At 56.3% G+C, this 23,852-nt stretch overlaps 10 protein-coding genes and 1 non-coding gene across 11 annotated transcripts; 2 read left to right on the plus strand and 9 right to left on the minus strand.

Annotated features, from left to right (window-relative positions):
• Positions 1–926: 926 nt before the first annotated feature.
• Positions 927–2,040, minus strand: D7B24_005999 (uncharacterized protein; the record flags this gene model as incomplete). Its single annotated transcript, XM_028640142.1, has 2 exons — positions 927–1,780; positions 1,839–2,040. 2 exons carry the CDS (start codon positions 2,038–2,040, stop codon positions 927–929), a joined length of 1,056 nt encoding a protein of 351 aa, XP_028499006.1.
• A 1,165-nt stretch (positions 2,041–3,205) lies between these two features.
• On the minus strand, positions 3,206–4,560 carry D7B24_006000 (uncharacterized protein; the record flags this gene model as incomplete). The annotated part of the gene is made up of 3 exons (XM_028640143.1): positions 3,206–3,319; positions 3,384–4,229; positions 4,534–4,560. 3 exons carry the CDS (start codon positions 4,558–4,560, stop codon positions 3,206–3,208), a joined length of 987 nt encoding a protein of 328 aa, XP_028499007.1.
• A 129-nt stretch (positions 4,561–4,689) lies between these two features.
• D7B24_006001 lies at positions 4,690–4,761 on the minus strand. Its single transcript has one exon. It is a non-coding gene; the product is annotated as a tRNA-Arg (tRNA).
• A 1,841-nt stretch (positions 4,762–6,602) lies between these two features.
• D7B24_006002 (uncharacterized protein) lies at positions 6,603–8,399 on the minus strand (the record flags this gene model as incomplete). Its single annotated transcript, XM_028640144.1, has 1 exon — positions 6,603–8,399. The coding sequence occupies one exon, from the start codon at positions 8,397–8,399 to the stop codon at positions 6,603–6,605; it is 1,797 nt and encodes a 598-aa protein (XP_028499008.1).
• Positions 8,400–8,828: 429 nt separating this feature from the next.
• D7B24_006003 (uncharacterized protein) lies at positions 8,829–9,191 on the minus strand (the record flags this gene model as incomplete). The annotated part of the gene is made up of 2 exons (XM_028640145.1): positions 8,829–8,836; positions 8,936–9,191. The coding sequence occupies 2 exons, from the start codon at positions 9,189–9,191 to the stop codon at positions 8,829–8,831; spliced, it is 264 nt and encodes an 87-aa protein (XP_028499009.1).
• Positions 9,192–9,305: 114 nt separating this feature from the next.
• D7B24_006004 (uncharacterized protein) lies at positions 9,306–10,550 on the plus strand (the record flags this gene model as incomplete). Its single annotated transcript, XM_028640146.1, has 1 exon — positions 9,306–10,550. One exon carries the CDS (start codon positions 9,306–9,308, stop codon positions 10,548–10,550), a length of 1,245 nt encoding a protein of 414 aa, XP_028499010.1.
• A 951-nt stretch (positions 10,551–11,501) lies between these two features.
• On the minus strand, positions 11,502–13,706 carry D7B24_006005 (uncharacterized protein; the record flags this gene model as incomplete). Its single annotated transcript, XM_028640147.1, has 4 exons — positions 11,502–11,857; positions 11,910–12,947; positions 13,006–13,385; positions 13,453–13,706. 4 exons carry the CDS (start codon positions 13,704–13,706, stop codon positions 11,502–11,504), a joined length of 2,028 nt encoding a protein of 675 aa, XP_028499011.1.
• Positions 13,707–15,156: 1,450 nt separating this feature from the next.
• Positions 15,157–16,275, minus strand: D7B24_006006 (uncharacterized protein; the record flags this gene model as incomplete). The annotated part of the gene is made up of 1 exon (XM_028640148.1): positions 15,157–16,275. The coding sequence occupies one exon, from the start codon at positions 16,273–16,275 to the stop codon at positions 15,157–15,159; it is 1,119 nt and encodes a 372-aa protein (XP_028499012.1).
• Positions 16,276–17,288: 1,013 nt separating this feature from the next.
• On the minus strand, positions 17,289–18,179 carry D7B24_006007 (uncharacterized protein; the record flags this gene model as incomplete). Its single annotated transcript, XM_028640149.1, has 2 exons — positions 17,289–17,968; positions 18,020–18,179. 2 exons carry the CDS (start codon positions 18,177–18,179, stop codon positions 17,289–17,291), a joined length of 840 nt encoding a protein of 279 aa, XP_028499013.1.
• Positions 18,180–19,515: 1,336 nt separating this feature from the next.
• D7B24_006008 (uncharacterized protein) lies at positions 19,516–20,330 on the minus strand (the record flags this gene model as incomplete). Its single annotated transcript, XM_028640150.1, has 2 exons — positions 19,516–20,054; positions 20,114–20,330. The coding sequence occupies 2 exons, from the start codon at positions 20,328–20,330 to the stop codon at positions 19,516–19,518; spliced, it is 756 nt and encodes a 251-aa protein (XP_028499014.1).
• Positions 20,331–20,803: 473 nt separating this feature from the next.
• Positions 20,804–22,309, plus strand: D7B24_006009 (uncharacterized protein; the record flags this gene model as incomplete). The annotated part of the gene is made up of 5 exons (XM_028640151.1): positions 20,804–20,859; positions 20,955–21,055; positions 21,501–21,598; positions 21,672–21,729; positions 21,783–22,309. The coding sequence occupies 5 exons, from the start codon at positions 20,804–20,806 to the stop codon at positions 22,307–22,309; spliced, it is 840 nt and encodes a 279-aa protein (XP_028499015.1).
• Between the last annotated feature and the right edge of the window lie 1,543 nt (positions 22,310–23,852).

Here is a 23,852-nt window from a genome sequence, read left to right on the forward strand (position 1 = left end):
CGCGTTCTGGACGGACGACCCGAGAGTCGGAAAGAAGAGAGACAAGGAAGGACGTGGACGTGAGATCCCGATGAGCGAGGTTGGGGGCAGGTGGGCCTCTATCGCATGATTATTTTTTTGCCTACCTGTGCTCTGTGCTCTGTGCTCTATGCTCCGCCGACGTGGGCTGCTTTGCATGGCATGTGCTGACTACCTTATGCTTGCTACGGTACAGGGAGTGCCCAAGTGGATGGGGCCTGTTGGAGCTGGCGACCTACTAAGGGAGGAAGGGTATGGTGGACAGGGAAAAGCAGAGGCTCGTCATGCATCGCCATGGTGATGGTGCTACGTGTGTGAGTGTGAGACGAATGACGACCAGGCAGCTGGCGCTGGAAAGCTGGAAAAGAAAAGAAAAAAAAAAGGCGTGAGGTAAACAAAAACAAGATCCCTGACTCTCCCACCACTGGGCACGGTACCTTAGCGCCGGGACTTCTTGGGCGGCTCGAGGGCATGAGAGCTTGATTAAATTGAGAGCGCGAGAGCTCGAGGAGGGTCTGACATCAATTCGCTTGGATTCCTCGCCAAATGATCATCTTGACGAAGCATGGATCCTCCAGCGACACCATCCCTCGACTCCGCCCCAGGGGGGGGGAGGAGGATGGACAGGGACCGTGGAATCGACGTTTGATGTTTCGGCCGACTCTAATAGGTGCAGTGGGGTGAGGTAGTGTCGAGACGTCCATGCTTCCCTGGCTTTTTCTCCCAGAAGGACGGTCCACCTCATTTCGGCATGTCTTTCCGCGCCACACCAAAACGGCCCGCAGCCACGCTGGCGTGGCTCACCCCTGCAAGTATCGATATCACTTTCCATTTCATGTCTATTTCCTGTCTCGACCGTAGCATTCTACGCACCTTGCAGTGAAAAAAAAAATGCATACGATGGCGCCTCAAACCTCCACGACCAACTTCACGCCGCTAACCCCCTTCTGGACCTCGTCCATGGCACTCTGAAGACCCTCGAGCCCGCCCCCCACGATCTTGGCCTGTAGCGGCTTGATATCGCCAGAGTCGAGCCAGGCTGTCAGAGCCTTGGAGCAAAGCCATTCGGCCAGGTCTGACCTGCGACTCCAGATCTCACCACCATTCACCTGCTGGATCGCAATGTCCTCCGGCTTCTCGAGAGTCGTGGCCCATGGCACGGTGATGGACAGCTTCTTCGCATCCGTCGCGGTCGACCCCTGCAGCACCTCCACCACCTGCTTGAGCGTCGACTCGGTAGCGATGACGTCCACAGCCCATGCGATCGGCTTGCCGACCTTTTCAGACGCATTCAGGATCTCCTGCGCTGCGTCGCCCGAACTGTAGTCGACCACGACGTCGGCTCCCAGATCGCGCAGCCGATCATGGTGCTGAGCACTGGCTGTTGCGAAGACGGTGAGGCCCGCCTTGTGTGCGAGCTGGATGGCCAGGGTGCCGACAGCCGAGGAGCCACCCCAGACAAAAATGGACGACGGCGAAGACGCAGAGGTCCTGCCCGTCTCCAGAGCTTCGAGGGGTAGGCCGAGGTTGTCGACCAGCATCATGAACGCTGTGCTCACGGCCGACGGCAGCGTGGCCGCCTGCGTAAAGGAGAGACTCTTCGGAAGCTTGGCTGTCGTGAAGCTTTTGACGACGGCATACTCTTGGTACGCACCGTGGTCGCTATTTCCGGTGATCATTTCGGGGGCCATGGCCAGGACGCGGTCCCCGATTTGGAATTCCTCGACAGAGGAACCAACACCGACGACTTCACCCGCAAGATCTGAGATTTGTGTCAGTGTCTTTTTGCCCAGACTGTGTACGCGTCTTCGTTATCTCACCTGCGCCGAGAACCACCGGCAGTGTGGGTGTCATGAAACCCCAGGCCTGGCGTTTCCAGTCAATCGGGTTGACGGCGATGGCACGAGCCCGGACAAGGACCTCGCCATCGCCAGGCGTAGGTGTCTGCCGGCTGCCGATAGTGAGCTTGCTCCTGACGGCGGGCAGGAGTGCCGCAAGGTGAGACGAAGGTCGGTTTGCCATTTCAAAGGTAGAAGATGTCGTTCGTTTGTTTGTTTGTTTAACACGTATCGCTGACAGTGCTATAAAGCTGTGTGATGATCTAACAGCTTTCTGCTCAACAACTCGGTTGGCGGTCGTCATCTTTATATCAAGTGAGAGATGGCTCCCCGGACTCTTCGCCAGCTTGTCCTGCGCACGGCTTTGAAATCGTCGACGGAGTCGCATCCTACTCACCAGTCAATGATTTCAAATCTCGTCCGACAATGGCTATCCATGTTCCGAGAACCCGCGCGGGTCAAGAACAGATAGCACCCAAATTGACCTCAGATACGATCCACACACCGCGTACCATTTGAGGTTCTCGAAAGGTACAGTGCCTTTCATCACTGGCAACCCTGCAATAGCCACTAAGCGCCCCATAATGACTCTTACGTCCGGGTACATCTGCATAGCTGAGAATTACCTTGCTTTGTGTGTCTCTCTCTTGTTCTGCCACCGGCCTCTGACTACATGAGGCCAATCCGAGCTTCAAGGGGATGATGAAATGAGTCGCGGCGAAATGGTGTTGGTGCGGCGAAGTATGATATGTGCACGGCGAATTGGCCGGAGCTAGGCCCAAAGCGGCCGCCGAGGAGCCCGTGACGACAACGCGGTACAAAGTGAGAAGGACAAAAAATGAAGGGAATACGAGTGACAAGGTCGAGCGGCAGAGCGGCAGACGGATGCAGGAGCATTGGTCATGACTACATGCCTATACTCGCCCGACATTCACCACCAGAGTCCACCATAATCGTCGACAGCATCATGCCCAGCGCATCGAGGCCCGCCTGCCACTCGTCCAGGGCATCCTCCGCTAACCGGCTTTCTCCCACAGCCACCAGTGCCCCCTCCGATCCCACTCGCTGTCTCATCGCCAGTGCCAGGCTACACATGTCAAATAACTTCCCACTGCCGTTCCCTTGGGGGCCCCAGGATCTCATGTATTCTCTCGCCCAGTCCCACTCGTTATCAGCTTCCCAGAGACTACTTGGGCCCGGCAAGGGTCCTTGGCCAGGGTTCGCGAGGCCTTGGGTGCTGCCTGTGCCGACGACGAGAGCCACGCAGAAGCAAGTACTGATGATCCTGGTTGCTCACATTGTCAACCCACGAACCCTAGACTCTGCTTAAGCCTCGAGAAAAGGGAAACCTACCGTCGCCGCACTTCCTCGCACAACCAGTCCTTCCATCGAAGCCCAACCTTGCGCTCGTGTGGCGGGCTGAAGGGTCCAGGGACGCGGGACGAATATACATAAGCAAGATCCTACACCAAAGGTGATCAGCTTTGTGCCCGTCGTTGGGAAATTGTATTTGTGGACTTGACAGACTTGCATCGTGGTAATCATGCCGTCGTGCTCGGTAAAATAGTCAGGACCAAAGTCGATCATTCGCATGATTGTGTAAATCACCATCGCCTGCATAGCGGCCAGCAATTCCCCGAGCGAAAACTTGTGCATCTGCGCGTCTGTCAGCTGAACGCCGCGCCCATCCCGCTTGGGACTGATACTGACATCACTTTTGATCCACCGCTCCTCGGCCTCGATGCTCCGCCAGAGAAAGTCCATTGACCCCTCTGACCGCGCCACGAAGCCCTGAGAAATGACGCGACAAGCAGCCAGCGGCTTCAGCGGCTGGGGCGGGGTTGGTGGGGGTTCGATGTCTCGCTCGTCGAAATGCAGGCTGCTGACAAGCGGATGGATAAAGGGCGGCCACTTGGCCGGCTGGGCCATGAGCCGGGGGAATGTTCGGAGCGTGGCAGTGATGAAACGGCGACAGCTTGGGGCGAGGCATTGGCCCATAGTCTTTTGCTCAGAGGTTGGTTGGCTCGCGAGGGAGAGGAGTCGATGGGTGTCCGAGATGGAGCACATGAGGTCCACGGGTTGGAGACTGAGGTTTGGGGCGAGAGGTTTGGGGATTGGAGGGGCCGCATCGAACAGAGTCTCGATCGTGGACAGGAAGTTCGCTGGTGGGTGGAAGAGCGTGTCGCTGTAGTTGCAGTCCTCCTGACTAACGAGACCAAGATCCATTTGGTCGCCATCAAAGGTCCAGTGGTCGCCGGTGAGTGTGGTTGGATCTTGCTCACCTGGCGTCAACGCCGTTGCGACGGGTGCGTCGGAACTCTTCGTCTGGATCTGTGCAGTGCCGGAGACTCGGCCGTAGATGCACTCCGCTTGCTTCGCAGCACATCGAGAGCACGGCTGGTGAAAGTCGCACTTGTTCTTAGTGCTCCGGCATGCGTTGCACGCTGTCGGTCGTGCAGGCTGGTTTCTTGCAGCTCGCCGACGGCAGTACTGGATATGGCGATCATATCGTGTTTCTGATTCCCGCTGTCAGCCTCATTCACAAGATCGTCTTTATAGAGTAGCTTAGTATGATTTGAGTTTCAAATTGAGCCTGTGTATTACAGAAACATCAAGCGATGGTTTTGTCTAACCTTGGTCAAATGATTTCATACAAAATTTACAAGTATATAAGGACATGATGAGGCTTTGGGGTGTCTCTCATTTAGGTATGCGAAAGAAAAGGAGGCTTAAATCGCGGGTGAACTCCAAGCGCATGTCAGTCAGCATTGGGCGAGGAATCAAGGTATCCACAGTGGGCAGGGCAAAAATTCAATGCATTCGTGGAATGAATTGACCACAGCAGGGCTCGAACCTGCAATCTCCTGATTCGTAGTCAGACGCCTTGCCATTGGGCCATGCGGCCTTCGTTGAAGAGGTGTCAAAGTCAACGTGTACATAGTAAAAAATGGAATGTCCACAAGACCTGTTTGAACTTCAAAGCGAGCCTCTAGTGCGTCTGTCGTGCTCAAGATATTCGATTGGGTTAGCTAGCAGTGGGAGAGTGAGGTATAATTGTTAATAAATGTAAAGCTACAGGGCGCTCGCTCGGCAGGTGAGTCTCAACTCATGCTCAGCGAATTGAACATGGATGGTTTTGCGGATTCATTACCAGATTAATTTCCGGACGTTTAATATTCGGTCGAGTTTAGGCGACCTGTTATAATGCGGAAGTATTTGCAACTGAAAAACTTAGGCCGTCAAATCTCGTCGATCACCAGTGCTAGCGAAGCTATGAAGATAATATTTCATGGCCATTATATTCCATTTTAAGTCGTGGTACCAGTGGTGGGACATTTCAATCACGAATGGCAATTTCATGTTTTCTAGTACAAAGCAGGTTCTCGGGCTGGTTAGAACGGCTTACGGTTTGTTTTAAGCGTCATCTTTCAATCTAACCTCTTACTTGAATATGATTCGGTGACTCAAACCATGGGTGCCCAACCTTCAAATTCAGTTTCATTCTTATGACAGTCTTCCGTCACTGAAACTAACCTCCGAGACTCTGGTGGCTGCTCTTGGCTTGGAATCGGCCAAACGTTGATCACGATATTTGCGTTTAGCAAAGATCCCGTGCAGCCAAGGGGTAGATCACATTTTTCTAAGGTGTGTGGCTTACAGGCGTCTGCCAAGGGAAAATACTTTCTTTCAAGTGTCACATGAGTCTTCTGTGACTGCACGGCGATCCATCAATAAAAAAGCTGCTGAAATAGCCTTCCAGCTGTAGTGTCAATCTCAAGTATCATGCTCATTCATCTCGATTCAAGATGGCACCCAGAATGACCGGACCTTAGTGCCGAATGATTCTCTACAGATTCTGAGTTAAACATTGAGCAAAGCGTAGGCAATGCCGTAATGTTGTCGCCCGCTACGACTATAAGCAGAAAAGGATCGTCAATGGACGTCTCCTCTGGAAACTCTAAAAGCCATGCACAATGCAAGACAGGTGGCAGATGTCCCTCCTGAGCTTGTAATGTCCGCGAGGTAACCGACCGACGGCATGGACGTCATCGCCAGCTTCTTTCACGCCAATGCCGCACAATGTATCATATCAAGAACGCAGCTTCAATCGTCATGGCAAGGATGGCTCAGCCCGGCCCTGGCCCGACCACTGATAAAAGATGCCTCATGTGCATACTCTGCTCTTATTCACCCAGCCCGCCGTTCAGTACGATTTCTTCATGGACCGTCATGAACAGCCTCGGAAACTCAGAGGACGAGGGGGGCAACAAGCAAGATGACAATGAAGATCAAGTTACGAATTAACTCGAGCTCTACCGGGATGGTGTTTGTCTTCACGCTGAGTTGCGGGGCTGCCACGAGACATCCTTCATTGGATAGAAAAAAATGCTCGTTGTTTAGGACGTATCGAGCATTGCGCTGACACAAGTCATAGATTCCCTTGACGGTCTGGATCTCAACGCGACAGCCTGCGGTAGCAGAGAGGACGGAAGCCAACATTTGCCTTGCAAGTAGGATGAAACCCAGGATTCATCAGCGCAGGAAGGTTGTGGTGTAGTGTTTGGCAAGGAACTGGATAATCAAGGTCGGGCGAGGCACAGCAGCCATAGTACATGAGTGACCACATGCAGACAATTTGGGAATGGTTTCTCTTTATACATCTTATCCAAGGTCATCCTCTCCCTCTCCCTCAGCTGAGGCATCATTCCGGTACCTATCTGCAACCCCATCATCTGGACCCCGCACCTAGCTCATAATCTCCCATAGTCTGATCTTACCGACGTCGTTTCCGACGGCGAGCAGGTCGCTCTTCCTTCCAAATGCTACACACGTCACCCGTCCGAGAGGGGTGTTCTCTGTCGGCCAATTCCTGTACACGGTGCAGCTAGGCAGGTGCGCAAGCTTGAGGGCATCCTTCTTGTGCTGACTGCCAAAGGCCAGCAGCTGTCCATCAGGCGAGAACGTGAGGACTGTGACGGGTGTAACGAGCTGCTCGAAGCGACGTGTCGGTTCCGGGTTCGCCTTGATCGTGTTGATGCCCGCCTTGTTTGTGGCGAAGAGCTCGGCACGGTCGTAGATGTTCGTGACACCGCTATTCGAGCCGACAGCGACCCACCGGTCGTTGCCAAGGCTGGCAGGACCCTGGTGGCCACCGAGCGCGACGACAATGCCGCCGATGCAGCCCTCGTCGTGCCAGATGCCGAGGAACTTTCTCTCTTCCATGCTGTACTCGCCAACCTGGCCGCCTCGTCCAAGTATCGTGAGGCCATCGCCCGTGCTCCACCATGCAAAGTCCGCGATACCGTGACGGCTGTCGAGGCGCGCTGCGGCGATCCATTGCCTTGAGCCAACGCTGATGATATTGATAATACCACCGCCTTTCCTCGACGATGCCACAATACCCATATACCGTCCACAGGGGCTGAGCTTGAAGCGCTCCATCGACTTGTGTTCGGCATTGTGGCCTTGAATCTGTGACGTCTTTTGCACCAGGCCTGACTGCAGGTCCCAGCTGTGGAAGTACTTTCGGCGGCCGGCGAAGAAAATCTGATTGCCGCCCGGGTAGAGGAACTCGGCTCTCCTGACATCGATCTGCTTGGCCTGCACCGAGGTCAACATGGGGTTCGGTGTCGGGTGTGCCGTAGGGTTGATGTGGTGGAGGAAAAGTACCGACGCGACGCTCGACGAGAGCAGCACGGGATACTCGGGGTGGAAGGAGAGGTTGCCGACGGCGGCTTTGTGTGTGTCGGGTATGGGGCGGGTTCGCTGAATGTCGATGACCTCGGGCCGCAGCCTCCTCTTCTTGCCGTCGTCCTTGCCCGCGAGACGGCCGACGTCGCGCAACAGCTTCTCCAGCGGCGCCGCAGAAAGCTCACTGTCGCTTTCCTCGGCATCGTCATCTTCGGAGCTGCTAGAGGAATCTGATGCCGCAGCGGACGATCTTCTTCTCCTCTTAGCAGGCCTGCCCTCGGCTTCCCTGGCCCACTTTGGTAGAGGATTCAGCGCCAGGTACTGGCGTCGAAGCCTCTGTGCGTACTCGGCTCCTGTGACCACATCCTCGCTCTCGGCAATGCGCAGTTTGCGCAGCTGTGACACGCCCGCCAGCGATACAGTCAATCGCTCGTCATCACTATCCTCCCAGGCCGGCGCGGCGGCCGATGCTGCAGCCTCTTTTTCGGTCTTCTTCGGTTGTGTGCTGTGCTGGCCGGGTGCACTGGGTGCGGCGTCGACAAAGAAAAGGTCGGCATCGTCCACGCCTTCGAGGTTGGGCTCGTCAGCCTTGGTGAGCTGTAGTTGGCGGTCCTTCTCAAGAAGATCAAAGTCGGCCAGGGAATCGTTGCTGAAGAGATTTTGGCGGAAGCTCGCTTTGCTTCCCAGGACCAGGCGCTCGAGCTCCTCCTCTTCGGCGTCCTTCTCTGCGACGGGAGCTTTGGTGAGGTTGAAGACGTCGACTTCCTGGTCGGACTCATCGTCGGAGAGATCGAGCTCCTCCGCAATGGAGGAATTGTCGGAAAAATCCTCAAACTCCTGCTTGTCGGCCATGGCTGAGTATGTCGGGTGGTGGTTAGCGGTGGTGATGGTTGAGAGGCGCTACCGAATGCACCACCCAAGTGTGTACTCCAGAAGTTTTTTTTCTCTGATCCAGGTCAGCCTTGCAGGCAGTCTGCGGATGTTGATTGGGTCTTCAAGAAAGCCATCTGTGGATTTGGCCAATAGAAGCGTCCTGTCTAGACAAGGCTCCAGGGTCGTTGCCCACCCCTCTCACCCCACTTCGTAACTTCATCCGACGACATTCAACTCCCCTCAAGGTACCGTCATTCTTCCTTGATGTGCTATCAGGATACGCAATTAAATGTGCGTCGGTAGGAACTGCGAAGTTTCATGCGTCGCACGCTGAGTTTTATTCCATGGGCAGCGATATTTAGCTGCCTCCTTCAGACCTCCCGCCTTGGACCTGACTACCTTGAGCACCTAGGGACCTAACCTATACCGTGAACACGATGTCGGTCACTCTTTCATCCGCAGGTTGAATGAAGTCTCTCAACTTTGTATCCGGCGATAGTCATGGATTTGCTTACAAGCCTTCCCGAGGACCTTCTCCTGCTGACACTCGAGCTGCTGCCGCCATCCCAAGTGGTCCGATGCCGCCTCATCAGCCGGAGCATTCATCATGCGCTGACGCGTGCAAATCTCTGCAAGCATCTCCTTCTCTCCATGCTGCCGCGTTCGCGAGAGGCCAGGTTGCTTCGAAGGCTGCGCGAAAGCGCGGAGGACGGCGTGGTGCGGGCGAAAGATTGGTCTGTCGTATTCGCCGTCGCTGCCCGCCGTCACCATCATCAGACCACAGGCGCGTTTTCCTCCGCGCGAGAGGTTTCATTGCTGCCAGCTGAGATTTTTTTCGAGGGGGTCATGCCTTGGGACACTTTTTTACGTTTCGATGACTTGACAATGCCCTTGTACTACGACGATGTCGTCTGGGCTTACGGCTCGGGCGAGGGTCTGCTTGTGTACCCGGTATCCGGCCAGGAGTACTGCGCTTTGGATTTAGCCTTGGGCATCTCGCAAATTGTGCCATTCACCACGAAAGGTCGTATAGTACGGCGAGTGAGACTCGAGCACGGAGTGCTTGTTTTCGAGTGGGCTGAGCAGGAGGCTTTCCACCAGCTAAACGAAGGCGAAGGCGTCCATCGCCACTTCGCCTCGGCATTTGACGTGTGGACAGACAAGGAGGAGTACGACACACTGCCAGACCTGGGTGCGTCGAAGTCCGGTGATGCTGTAGAAGGAGAGAGACTCAAGCCACAAAGATGGCATTTTGCCCTTCGCGCCGAGTGGAAAATCCACTACCTAGGCCTCCCACTGGCCACCAACGACCGTTTCTACTCTGCCCACAATGCAACTCATTACGCCCTCTATGTGTGGCAACCCAATCGCTCGCCCTGGGGTGAAGACAGCCCGCTCGAACGCCTGACGGTCTGGGACATTGGCAACCCCCGAAAGGCAGAGTCCTGCATCTCCGTCGCCCCTGTCGAGCCAGACATGATACGCAGCATTACGAACGAACATCTCACGCCCTCGGGTCTCCGCCAGTCCGACACGCCGTCATTGCGATCTCTCGCTCTCGACAGCGAGACCCGCGATCCCCACAATGGGCAGTCGACAGGCCACCTCTTCTTCCTGACGGAAGAGCACCGCTGGGCCGCGGGCTCCCAGTCCGGTCTCCTCCCTCCCCGCTTTCACAGCGTACGCGCCACCGGCATCCCGCTGCAGGGCGACGGGCCTGTATGGGTGAACGAGTGCAGCGGCAACACGGCCAGTCCGGCCTGTCGAGGGGACGCGTTCGCCATGGAAGAAGAGGATGCGTGGCCCGGCTGGGCGCCGTGCTGGCGACACGAGGACTTTCCGTACCTGACCGTCTCGCAGGTCGTGGATCGTGCGGCGGGGGTGCGCTTCAGTGCGCGGCAGTGCTTCACCATGGATGTCGTCAGTGTGAACAGGGACCCGGAGCAGGGCACGGCCAGTGCCGCTCTCGAAGGCGCGAAAGGGGCCGACGACGATGGAGCCCTGCAGAGAGAAGTTCGATTCGCGGACGGGACTTGGGCGCAGATGATGGCAAAGGGACAGATCATGGGTGATGAGCGATGGCTGATTGGCGAGACTGCTGGGAGGATCCTGACTATACTTTATTTCTGAGAGTGCCTAGATACCTCAATCTGTCATGATACGATCCACACATCCATCGCTCTTCCGTCTCGATGCCAGAGGTAAAATGGGGAGCTGCGCACATGTTCAAACTCACGCCCAAAATCTGATTCAGCATCAACAAACCCATAAGTCAAGACGGCTCAAGAATAACCAAAATCCGTCCCATGTTTGGGCTGTGAGGTGAGCCCCAAAAGCAGATCGACCTGGCCTGGGCCTCTTCCATCTCACCCTCGTGACCCCTCATGGTGCCCAAGCCAGCGCACGCCCCCTCACCACCATCACCAATCAGCCAAACCCTCCCACCACCCTTCATAACCGCAAATCAGCGTGCTCTGCCCAACGACAATCGACGCCCCTCCCGGTCCTCCATGGTCCAGCGGTTCACTACGTTGCACTTCGCCGAATACGCACCCCACGGTCCCAAAACGATTGACGTGATTTGACCCTGATGTCCCCCCATTCCTCCTTTACGCACGCGAGTTCGAGTCGGCGGTAGAGATGTAGGGACCAGCTTGTCCTGAACTCTTTTGCCGGTTCTACCTCATGCAGCATTAGTGCGAAGAGCTCTAACGACGACTCTGCGTTCCTACCATGTACGGCGCAGGTCGGTTTGCAGTAGGTTGTTCCGATACTCGCTGCACAACCTCGCCGGAACGCCACATCAGTATTTCTCAGGCTGGTGCAATAAAGTAAGAGATTAAAGGATGTTCCGTTTGGTCGTTTTCTCGTCTAATAGAGCGTTGTCCAAATTCGTGTGGCATCGGTTCGAATATATCTACCCCCTGCAAACCCAAAACAGTCTTCAAGTCTGACCTGACTCCATGAAATTTCGAAAGAAACCCCCAAACATAAAGCTGGCCGGCCAAGAAAGCACATCGGCGCCCCAACACCAAGCCCAACAAAGGCACGGCATCATGCCTCCCCGAGGGAGACGCTGCTCTACTCGGTCGCCATGGGCGTCGTTCCCGCCGCAGATGCAGAAGGCGACCTTGTTGCCGCCCCGCCGCCGTTAGGCAGCTGCAAGAATGCGTCGTAATATCTGTCCAGCCACCTGGCCGCCTCGACACCCGAGTCGTCAACACTCGAGTCCCACCTTCCGACGGAGCCGACGTAGCCATCGGGCCGAACGTTGACAATGGCGACCTCGCCGGGGCCGAGACTGCCAAGCCACTTGTTCGTGCACAGTGAGCCGCGTGTATCCTGCTCTGGGATGTCATCAAGGTAGAAGGTCCAACGGCTGTCCTGCAAGAGGGCCGGCAGATCAGAGATCTCGACATCGGTTTTCGGCATTGTAGCTGAGCTATTAGTACGCATAGTCGAAAATTGCAAGATGGGAAAAAGGCTTACTGATGAGGGCAAAGGTGAAGAGGTGGCTGACGGCAGTGTAACGCTCCGGCCGCGAGTAGATGTCTTCCGAGGAGGGCAGACGGGGTTGCGCCGCGTACGAGGCGCTGGCGGCGGCGGACAGTTTGCTGATGAACGAGTTTGTCGAGGCGATGGCCTGGCAGAAGGTCTCCAGGAACGGGTTAGATGCTTGGATGTCCCACATAAGGAGGTAGATTCTGAACTGGCCCATCATGGGAATGTCGAGCTGAATGTCGACGGGGTTCGAGTCAATGTAGCGCGTCACCTTGGCCGGTGGCAGCAGGCAACCGGGCCGGGCGTCACCCATGAGCATACCCTGGGGTTCCGTCTGGTTGAGAGGGCTCTCGGCGTACTCAGCGCCGACGCCTGAGATGAAACGCACGTTGGTCTTGAAGTTCTCGGACAGAGCAACAGCGTCACCACCGGCGATGCGATTGGCGTGCTCGTAGTCAAAGTTGACGAGGTCAAGAGCAATCTTCCTCCTCTCCTCTTCATAGCTCTCGAGTAGGCAGGGCTTGGCAAGGCCCCTTACTGCGAGGTTGAGCTTCCAGGCAAGGTTCCATGAGTCGTGCATGGACGTGTTCATGCCTTGAGCGGCCTTGGGCGAGTGAGTGTGCGAGGCGTCGCCGGCGAGGAAAGCGCGCAGGTGCGAGTCGCAGAAACGGCTGGCGACACGCTGGCCAATCTGGTAGCGTCCGAACCACTCGATGTATTTCCAATCGACGTTGTAAGGCGCCATGATCTGCTTCGCGCGGCGCATGACAAACTCTTGGCCCAGCTGCTGTCTATCGACCTTGGCACCAGCAGACTTCAACTCAATGTAGAATCGCGTCATGTTGCGTTCGCGAGGAATGATGAGGATGGATCCATGCTCCTGGGAGTAGACAAGAGTCTTGGACCAGATATCGGGAAAGTCGGTGATCAGCTCGCCGTCGAGCACACCCCAGATGGCGGCCTGCGAAAGTCCGATGGCCTTCGCCTCGGGGATGCTCTTGCGGACCTTGGAGTGCGCACCATCGCCTGTGAAGTCAGTCAGCTGTTGTCGTGTCGCGGTCTCGTCGAGGCGAAAAGAACTTACAGCCGACGAGGTACTGTGTCAATATCGTCCTCCGGTCCTGGGTAACGTTGGCCTTGCAATTCACTTGCAAGGGGCCGGCCTTGTTCTCCGGGACACTGAACGACTCAAAAGCCGTGTTCCTCCGCACCTCGACGCCGCGTTTCTTCAGGTCGTCAATGAAGAGACTTTCCACCATGCCTTGGTGCACCAGCAAAATGTACGGGTCCAGGACATCGATGACGGGCGGGTAGTGCACCTCGCGACCCAGCCTGTGCAGCGGCTCCTCGGCGGTACTCCTCCAGAAAGAGATGTCATAAACTCGAACGCCGCGCTTCAGCAGGGGGTCCGCGAGGCGCATCTGTCGAAATGTCTCGATCGTCTTAGGTTGCAGTCCGTCTGCCCTACGCGGAGAACAGAGTTAGCACGTGTGGTCATCGCATGCGGATGGTTCCATCCAGAAAGACTCACCTGCCCACAGGCGTCTGATCAGCTCTTTCATCAACAACTTCGACCTTGACGCCCATGCGCCCCAGGTTGGCTGCAAGCATGAGGCCTGCGGGGCCAGCACCAATAACGCATACCTGCGACTCGATTGGCGGCTCGGGCAAGCTGCGCAGAAGTGTAAGGGTATCGGAGGAGCTCTCAAAGTTGGTCTGAAGGCGGTCCACGCCAGATTGCCGGTCCTCCATCGAGGGTTCCGACTGTACGGCGCTCGGGACCATGGCTGGGAGTGTTGTTGCCTTTATTCGCGGCGACGGCGGCGGCGGTGGGTTGCGACTCGACGAGGCGGACGTGATGCGCCGTTCCTTTTTCTGTTCTTGTCTTTTGACAGCTTTTCTCTCAAGATTATTCAGGTGTGCTGTTCCTTGTCCTCTCTGGAGGGGTTCGTGCCAGGGTTCGCGATCGTTCGGCGGCAGCACGAGCCGGCTGGGATATCGGTTTCAGGAAGTCGTCGATCCGGCGCAAGATGCCAGACAGGTGGGCTCGCTCGCTCGCTCGAGCTGGAGCCAAAAAGACCAACGTGTTGGGGAGCGTCACTGGGAGCGGTCGAACCGAGCTCGGCCGTTTGCTTTCGGGGGTTCGGAGCCAGGCGGGCGCGCAATCCGAGGATCGACGAACGACCAGAGTTGGAGGTTGACTTTGACGACGCCTGGTGCAGCAGGAGAAAGGGAGGGTGAAAGAGCAACAAATTAGCACAGCTCAGGGCGAGCTGCTAGCGTAAAGTATGTATCAATCACTATCAATCGGACTAGCCGGACATGAGCGGACGTTGAGGAGCGGGTAGATGGTGTGAGAAGTGAGAGGGCAAGCCGCCTCGCGAGCCCAGTCGAGGAAGGCGGTGGTGGTCTTTTGCCCAAAAAATGGCATGACTTCACGAGGCTCGTGGAGTGAGAATGGGCTGATTTTCGCAGAAGGGACCACCCTGGCCACGTTCCTGCTTCCCCACGCCGCGCCGCGACATTTCATTGCCCCGTGATTGGTCGCATCGGAGTCTGCCCCTCTCCGCGGGGTACTTCTTGCCCTGCACGATAGCCCGTGGCTTCCCACGACTTTCCCATCACGGCGGGTCCCGGTCTTTCTGTCACTGGAGATCGGGGTTGCGCTTGCCGACGTCTTTGTGCGCTGAGGTGTGACGAGGTAAGGTACGGTACAGGGGGGGGGGGGGAGGTTGGACCCTCCTGAGGGGTCGAAACCCCCTAAGGAGACTCTGTAGTGGGCCCGTTACGGCACTTTAGCGGGAGGGTGCTCTGGAACCAGCGCTGTGGCTCCGAAAGCTCTCCACTCTTGGATGCTGGGGAGGGGGGGTTCCTTCTCTTGATGGTGATGGCTTCAGTATTCCGGCAGTTGTCCAACTACTCACCTGCTAGATGGATAGTCATGGCCTCACAATGCAATAAGATGGTTACACAGCATTGCCGAGATGTCGAGTCGTATTTTTAGCTCCGTGGCAATCTGGTAGCATTCCAAAGAACATGCATTGGAACTGCATTGGTTTACATATTCTCCCGACCACTCAGAAAACATCTGACTCGCAGGTGAGCCGCACAATGCAACCCAACTGTCGGGTCAGATGGATGATCAACCAGAAGAAACCTTCCGCATTACGTACAACATCATATCCGAACATCGTCTCACAAAAGAAAACCTGCGTCCATCATCGTGCCACGACTCCTACTTCACCAGCACGGTGCTCTCGTCTGCCTCCTTGTCCCTGCCGTCGTAGTGCTTATCGAGGTCCTTGACGACCTGCCGCCCCGAGAAGCTCGACATGAGCTTCTCGCTCTGGGCCCGCAGCCTGACCTGCCACCAGTGCGGGTAGGCGCGGAGACCGGCGAGGCTGGCGCCGGCGCCGGGCACGATGACCTGACCGCTGCGGCCCGTGAGGACCTGGCGGACTATGGCCTCGGCGACCGTCTCGGGCTCGAGCGCCGGCATGAGGAAGGGCGTGTCCTGGTTGTAGCCCGTGAAGAGGGCCGTCTTGGTGTAGCCCTGGTTGACGAGCACGGTGCGTACGCGGGGCGCCTTGTAGCGCGTCGTCAGCTCGGCCGTGAGGCCCTCGTGGAACGCCATGGCCGCCGCCTTGGACGCGCCGTAGTCGACCATGTTGGGCACGGCGAGGAAGGCGGCAAACGACGCGACGGTCACGATGGTGCCGTGGTTCGCCCGCACCATGGCCGGCAGGAACGCCTGCGTCGTCCAGTAGTGCGCCAGCGCGTTGACGTCAAACGTGAAGCGAATATCGCGCTCCGACGCCTCGAGCACCGTCTTGCCGCGCGCCACGCCCGCGTTGTTGATGAGCACCGTCGGGTCGCCGACGCGCCTCCGCACCTCGTCGGCCGCCGCCCGGACCGCCGCCGTCGACGTCAGGTCGCACTGGACGTACGTTACGTTGGGCCCCGCCGAGAAGCTCATGGGCTGGATGTCGAGCACGACGACCTGCGTGCCGCGCTCGGCGAAGAGGCGCACAATGTGCCCGCCGATGCCGCCGGCGCCGCCCGTCACGAGCACAATCTCGCGCCGCCAGTCGTATCGATCGCTCGTCCAGTTGTTGAGTACGCGGTCCGACAACCAGGCGTTGGCCCACCGGGCGAGCGAGGCGTAGAGGAGGAGTTTGAGGCGTGCAAAGGCCGTGGGGTAGAGGATGGCCAGGTCGCCGCCCTTCTTGGTGTAGCGCGCCAGCAGCACGAGCGGCAGCAGCACGCTGGGGTTGAGGGCTGTGCGGCCGAGGAGGGAGAAGATGGGATCCGCCGTGAGGCCCTCGCGAGGGAGGAGACCCTGGTGCATCGGCATGGTGAGTAGTCTGCGGTGGTGGGATAAGGTGCGTGGCAGTGTTCAGTCGTTGTAGACGAGGCCCGGGTCACGATCTCGTATGTTGAGATTTGGGGATGAGCGAGGGTACCACGCCAGCGAGAAGGAGACACCAGACTACTAATAAAGACAGCTTCTCTGTAGCTCATCATCTCCAGCACGCGCCAAGGGTGTCGGCATGCAGGGCAGAGGACCACAGCTTCAGTTAGTGCAGCTCGAAGAGGTACATGCTCCTGGCGGCTCAACCCTCGTCCCCCGATGTACCAGTGGCACTGCCTCCTAACATTGGAAATCGGACGATTGCTCAGACAAGCAAGCTATTCGTCCCCTCTTTCAGATCGCAAACACCGAGGTCCATGCAAGTGCTGTGTGGAAATGCGGGGGAGGCTGGACGTGCTCCTAGCGAGCAGGGCAACGAACACCACCAGAGGCACCAGCCGAAGCACCAACACCAGGAGCGGAGGCCGCGCTAGGCCGATCGTGCATGTGAAGGGAGCGTCGCCCGCGCGTCTTAACCCGTTTAGGGGAACCAGCTCGCTTGCGGGGCGGGCATCGGGTCCGAGCCTCTCATGTTAATCCCCTTGGGAAAAAGACGTTGGCGAAAGTTGCACTGACGGGGGGATGGACCACGATTCAATTGGTGAGTATAGAGGTAATCTGTAATGTGACGTTAGATTTCAACTGCTTGAGAACGAGACTAACTAATTGACAGGTGATCGAGGCAACGATGATTTCAAGTGAACCTCGGTAGACACAAGCTTAGCAAATAGTATGGTTTGAGAACGATGTAACGGCTGTGAGCCATCTTTCGTAGCCTTCCCGAAACATAACGAACACATGCAGACGAATCGCGGAACGACAAAGCCTGGTATCAAACCAAACCATCAGATTAAGTACTAAGAGCAGCGAACAGCACCGCCGGGTATCACGAAGAGAGCAGCAAACTGCTCAGCAGTGCCAACCGAGAAAAAAAACCCACAAGAAATTGTCACTCCTCACATGGCCAGAGCACATCCGATCGCCGCCACGGATAGCCAGCTGGCGCCGCTGCTCCAGCTGAGCGCACCCGCGGCGCCAAGACCGTCGCCGGGGCGTGCATCTGGCTTTAGCTCGCCGAAATCGCCATTTCCGTTACCATTGCCGTTGCCGTCCTCGCTCGCAGGCTTGACCTCGATCTCCGTGGAGCCACCAGGGGCCGCGAAAATGCCAACGGCGTTGGCCGCGTTGACGTCGAGCTCCTCGGGCGAAAGCAGCGGGTTGTTCAGCGCGTCACAGTCGGGCCGGTCGTCCCTCGCCTCGATTCTGTTCGTCAACCGCACGGGGACGTCAAAAATGGTGTAGTGATCCTCGCCGTTGAGACGAAAGTTTTGCCGGATCGAAATGTTGTAGAGGCCGCGGTCGCTATCGTCATCCGAGGGCTGGCCGTCACCCACGAGACAGCGGGGAAAGAGCCAGTTGACGTGCTTGACGGTGCTGCCGGGCTCCTGGAGCATGATGGGGCCGAGGGTGTGGTTGTTCTCGGTCGCGGTGCCGTTGGAGATGGTGAAGTTGCGGCCCGTGACATAGCTCGACAGGAATATGGTGATGTTGAAAATGCCTGAAGGGCTGTCATCGGCGTAGGGCGGCAACGGGATTTCGCCGTTGGTAGTCACGTCCAGCGAGACATGGAGGTTCTCTGCGCATGTTAGCAAGTGAGCTGTCGCGAGACTTCAGTGACTTGACGGACCTCCTCCCAGAGGGGTGCCGGGTTGGGGCGCATTCAGAATAGCGAGTCCAGGCGTGTAGATCTGGCCGTTATTGATTGTGAAGTTCTGTGCATAGTCGTCGCCGTCAGCAGCGGCCGCCAGCAATGGCAACAAAGCCACGAGGGAGAAGACCGCGAGCATGCCGAAGAGGTACAGGCGCCAATGGGGAAAGGGACGGCGAGGAGCGAGCGAAATAGACGGAGGAGCAGAAGAGTCGTTCGGTGGGCGCGGAACAACTTTTGAGGAGTTGAGACGGACCCCACGGAACGGTACAGCGATCCGACAGATTCGCAACTGCGATGCAATGGGCCAGGCCGGGGTCTGGGAAGCGGAAGGGTGGAGTTTCAATATGGCAGCACGGATGGAGGGGTTCGGGAAATGAGCCCGTACACTAGGGTGGAAGGATAGTACTGGCGAAGAAGACTGTCGACACGCGGCGATGAAGGTGGTGCGTGAAATGACTCTCAATCTGATGTGTGCAGCGGAACGATGAGGATGCCGCGAATTGAATCGGCACGAGAGAGGTCTCGATGTGCGACGTGGGTGTTATCAGGCTCATCACCGTCGCCCTTCGGATCGAATCCTCATTGCATGATCATAGGCGACATGCTATAATGCTTCGTGGCGTCAACGGATGGCAGCTCGCCGAGGTGCCTGGGCGCCAGCCAGCATGTTCCGTGGTAGTGCCTCTGAGGCGTGAGGCAGGTGGGGGGCCCTCTTCTGGGAGGCTTGGACCTGTGCCGTTGGTCCCGTTCCTGAGCCTTGGACTGGCCGGTGCACTGGTAATGCACTGGAAACCTGCCCAGACAATTCGGAATGGCATCCATGGAGCGTTGAGATGACGTTGACGTGGGCAGAGGGGGTGGTTGAAGCAAAATCAGGTTTCACATTGACCTGGCGAGGGGTCTTGTCCTGGCGAGGCGAGGTCTGATGATTGGCAGGAAGAAGCACCAGCCAGGACCAGGCTCTTTCTCTTCGACCCACCTCGCTACACTGACAGATCGCGCTACCACTGGAAACGCCCTGTCGGCCCTGCTTTCCGCCGGCCTCTGTCGCGACGACATGGTCTTCAGCTGCCTGCCGCCAGTGGACCTGCCCGGCGTGGGTATCTAGCTTGCCTACCAAGCCTACCTACCGTACCTAGGTAGGTAGGTAGGTATCTTGGGTCACGTACCTTCCTAGGTAGGTAGATATCTACATATATCATTCCAACTCTTCCGCCTGAACCACCACCATTGCAAGCCATACCCATGGACAAGCCTCTTCTCGGCTTTCGATTCAACATTGACTCGTCAAGAGTCTTGCCGCACTGCCTCGTGATGGCACAGTATCTCTATTTTCAGGGTATTCAACGCATCCGATACGTGAAGCCGTCCAAGCAGACATGCAACCAGCAGTGCAAGCAGTGGACACAAAATGCAAGTCTTGCCCCTCCCCTCCCCCTCTTCCGAGCCATCACAGCGCCAAGCTCGAAAGCTCAAGCCATGTCCCACTTGAGCTTGAAAGTCGTGCTGGGGACTTGATAGCTCGCGAGCGCGGCAATGGCTTCAGCGGCAGTTGTGGCAGTCGCAACAATGCTGGCGTTGTCGCCCTTGACGAAACCTTCCGCTGCGGCGTGTTCGATCCAAGAAAGAATGCCATCGTAAAAGCCATCAATATTCAAAAGGCATACCCCACGCGAGTGTATGCCGAGCTGAACCCACGTGGTGGTCTCGAGTATTTCCTCAATGGTACCGTATCCGCCAGCGAGAGCAATAAACCCCGAGCCAGGCCCGCCATTGAAGACCTCGCGGGCCATCATACGCTTACGGGTGTGCATATCCTTGACGATGGTAGTGCGCCCGTAGACGCTCTCGTCGGGGACCCGCAGACCAGGGCTGGCATCGTGAATCGGGTCGTTCCGCTCGTACTTGACCAGGGCCTCTGGTATAATGCCGTGCACGGCACCGGGACCGGATAGAGATACAAGAGTCTTCGCGACCTCTCCCATAAGGCCGACAGTTCCACCACCATAGACTAAAGACAATTGTTAGAGAGGATCAAACTTCGCGTCAAATATGTCTTGGGATGCCAACCTAGGTGCATGTCATTGGCAGCCATGAGGCGCGCAAGCTCACGGGCTGCTTTCATGTGAACAGGCTTGTTGCCGTCCGAGGCGCCGCAGTAAACACACAATATTGTCCTGCGCGGAACAAGGTTCTCATCGGTGGCAGCCACGGCAGCGGGCGCATGGGTGATAGTTGGCCCGAAGGTCTCTGCCAAAATTTCGGACGACAAAAGGTCGGTCTCCATATCTTCAGAGATGAGAGACGATATTGGAAATGGTGATGAAGAAGAAAGGCTGACGAAGCACGCGAGAGGCCTGCCTGGTAAGGGATGTTAATCCGATCAGGTCGTACTTCGTATCTCGAGAGTCTGGAGACAGGAAAGCTTGTGATCATGTTTTACGGGAAAAGAAAAACAAGGTACATTGCCTACAATATATACTATGTGTACATGCAGTATTCTTTTGGAACCCCGACATGCTCTGCTCGTCCTTGGGAGTCACCGTCACACTGCTCGGCCGTGACACGGACCCACTTGGTGTCAGGTTCATCCCGGCCGAGCCCGCATTCTACGGCACGTCTTGACGATTGCCCAACCTAGAACTCGGCCGACTTGTCTTTCACATCATTGTGCTCACCCGAGAAAGCACAGCAATCCATAGGTGCCCCCCTGTGAATCTGTGGTGCCACGCATAATAGCGACGACGCAACGAAACAAACATGGCGAATCAGCCGCAGACACGCAGCAGTCAACGGACCGTGCTGGCGTGTACCGAGTGCGTGCGACGAAAGATCCGCTGCTCCAAGTCAATCCCATGTGACGGCTGCGTTCGCCAGAACAAGGCGACCCTCTGCCGCCGAGAACCTGTAGCGCTCACGGCTCGGCGCTCGGCACCACGGTCCACTACACTGCGCGCAAATTCAAGTGCAACGGCCAGAGCAAACACAGCAGCCGCGGAGAGCGCGTCCCAGGTTGGTCATTCGGTGTTAACCCATGACGATGTGCGCTCTGGAACTGTTCAAATTGCCACTGCTATATCAAGTCAAGCGTCAGTAGTTGCCAGGGCGCCAACGATCGATGCTCGAATTCCCGAAACAGTAGCATTGCGACGCCCATCTGAGAGCAGTGACAGGGAACATTCCCCCCCAGAACCCACCGCGGATATCGCATCCCAGATCTCTGGCAACCGTCGTCTCACAGGCGATCCTTTGACGGACGAAGCGGCCTCGACGCTCGAATTCCTCGCCCATGGCCGCCAGAATGTTCTCAGAAGAATTCTAGAAACAGACCATCACTCCCCATCTACAACGGAGACACTGCTTCAAGGGGACATGCCATTCGACCCATTTTACCCAGTTGGGTTGTGTCGAGAGATTCTCCGGGTTCATCAGATCTATTTGGCATGGATGCATACAGTTGTCCACCTGCCGACCTTTGGGCATGAGTTTGAGGCTTGCGTTCTCTCTGGCACCTGCAACAGGTCGTGGGCGGCGTTGTACTACGCCATTCTGGCAGTAAGTTCTGCTTACTCCCTTCAGCATCTCTCGATACTGCCTGCAACCATTGCTAACGAAATCATGTACGCAGCACACACTGTATCATGTAGAAGGGAGTTCTCTTCTTGCTAACGAACTCCAGTCCTATGGTTGGTCTGTACGCTCGAACTCTTTATCGGCGGAAGGTCTGACCAGTCCATAGCCGGAGTAAACCTGACACGCACTCTCCTGGATAAGAGTGTCGATCTGCTGTTCCAAGGCAATTTCATGTCCGATCACAGAATCACGTCTATTCAGGCTATTTGTCTCTTGTTGCAAGTGGCTCATAATTTTGACAAATCCGACATGGTCTGCATACTCGTCTCTACAGCCATACGCATATCTCAGTGCCTCAATCTTCACGTACTCGGACAAGAAGCCCCAACCATAGCAACAAGCAATGGCACTGGACGAAAAAGGAGTGATCAGGACCTTGTGGAGCGGGAAATCCAGAAACGTATCTGGTGGTTTCTCGTGCGATACGACTGGTTGCAAATTCCGTTTCAGAACCTTTGCCAGATTCATCCCACACAGTTCACCACGCCCATGCCTCTGAACTGCTTTGACGAACCCGAACGCATGATACGGGATGGGATGGTCGTCACTCAGTCAGACCACGTGCCTACTTCGACGCGCTGGACAGTCACAATGGACCAAGGTGCGTCATATTTCATGACACCCAATCTTTAGCAACATTATAACCTTGCTGATCACGAGGCGCTATTCTACCACTTGCAGTGTCAGTTCTCATATGGAAGCACCAGGACCGAATAAATGCTGGCAACGCTCAAGGAGAAGGTTCGCAAACGCTCGAAGCCTTGTATGAACACGTTATCTGGGCCGACAGAGAGATTAAACATCTCTATGCCACCTGGCCGCTCTTCATGCGCGAAGTGAATGCTTCGGCGGTTCAGGCTGGAACCAACGAATGCCTTCCTACAGTTCCGATGCCAGGTCTTTTGCTACTTTGCACTGCGCACAAGGTGAGCTTTCCCGCACTTGTCCTCAAACCGTTTCGGCGTGCGATGCAAACTCACATTATGTGTTATCCCAAGATCCTCAGCGTACATCGACACTTTCAGCTGCTGAGTTTTCGGGACAGGCGCTTTGCTTTTACTCAGGTAGGCTACCACCAGCCAGTTCAGAAGTATGTGACATATGCTGAGCTTCTAGATGTCCTGCCTCGCCGTTGTTGAGCGTGCTCTGAATGCTATTCAAGCGTGGCCTGACACAACCGAGACGCGCATCGCGCGCCGGATGTGGACGACTCTAACTCAAGTCGTATCCTGCTCAGTCAATCTGGTCTTCGCCCTTATCTACAAAAACGAGAACCCCCTGATGTACGACGTGTCCAAGCTTCGGAACTTGCTTTCTTTCACAAAAGACTTTTTGCAGCGTGAGCAGCACGCGAGCTCCATTGCTGCGCGGGGAGTCAAGCTCATCGGCGCTTTGGCTGACCTTGAGCGGTGGCCTAAAGATCCAAAGGACATCGAGGAAGAGATGGGGCGTCTTGTGCGGCAATTTGCTGCAAGTGATGGCCGAGGACATGGCATGGTCCAAGCTGAGGCGCAGCAGATTGTATTCCCACCGCTAAGCCAGGATGTTTGGGACATATTCAACACAGGGGGAAGCGCCTTTTCTGAGTATTTGATGGATCAAGATTTTCAGATATGAAAGGCTTGTATAGCATCTTATGCCAGATTGGCCAGATATATGTGCCTCACGGATTCGTTTGCACAACCCGTATAAGACAACTATGAGTTCATTCCGATTTGTGTGTTCCTCCCAGCATGAGTCTCAAGCTTCATTCACTGCATTGAGAAACATGGCTTTTTTACTGTTATTATGGGCTTATTGTTGGCGACAAGTGGTGACAGAACGGATCTCAGTGGGAGGTCGCCGGAACCATGCCAGATATGAAGAGGTCTCTTCCCGGATACACCTTACTTCGACTGCTTACTTCGACTGCCAACAACCTGAACATTTGCATTGAGTCCGGGTCAAGTCCCTACGTGGGCACAAGAGAGCATGGAGGCGGCGTGTGTGGTAGGAGTCAATATCTGGCTTGGGTTTCTGAAAGTTCCTGAGTTCCGAGAAAAGCGGGTCTTCACTGCCCGAAAAGAGCGATGGATCTGGACATCATCCCCGGCCGGCCGACCATGTGGACCAATCATCACCAGCGTGAGCCATTCCAACACCGAGGCCGAGGCTCACCACCGAAGAAATTTCAGCG

The sequence above is a fragment of the Verticillium nonalfalfae genome (genome assembly GCF_003724135.2).
Source record: "Verticillium nonalfalfae strain VnAa140/NRRL 66861 chromosome Unknown scaffold_4, whole genome shotgun sequence".
Lineage (NCBI taxonomy): Eukaryota > Fungi > Ascomycota > Sordariomycetes > Glomerellales > Plectosphaerellaceae > Verticillium > Verticillium nonalfalfae.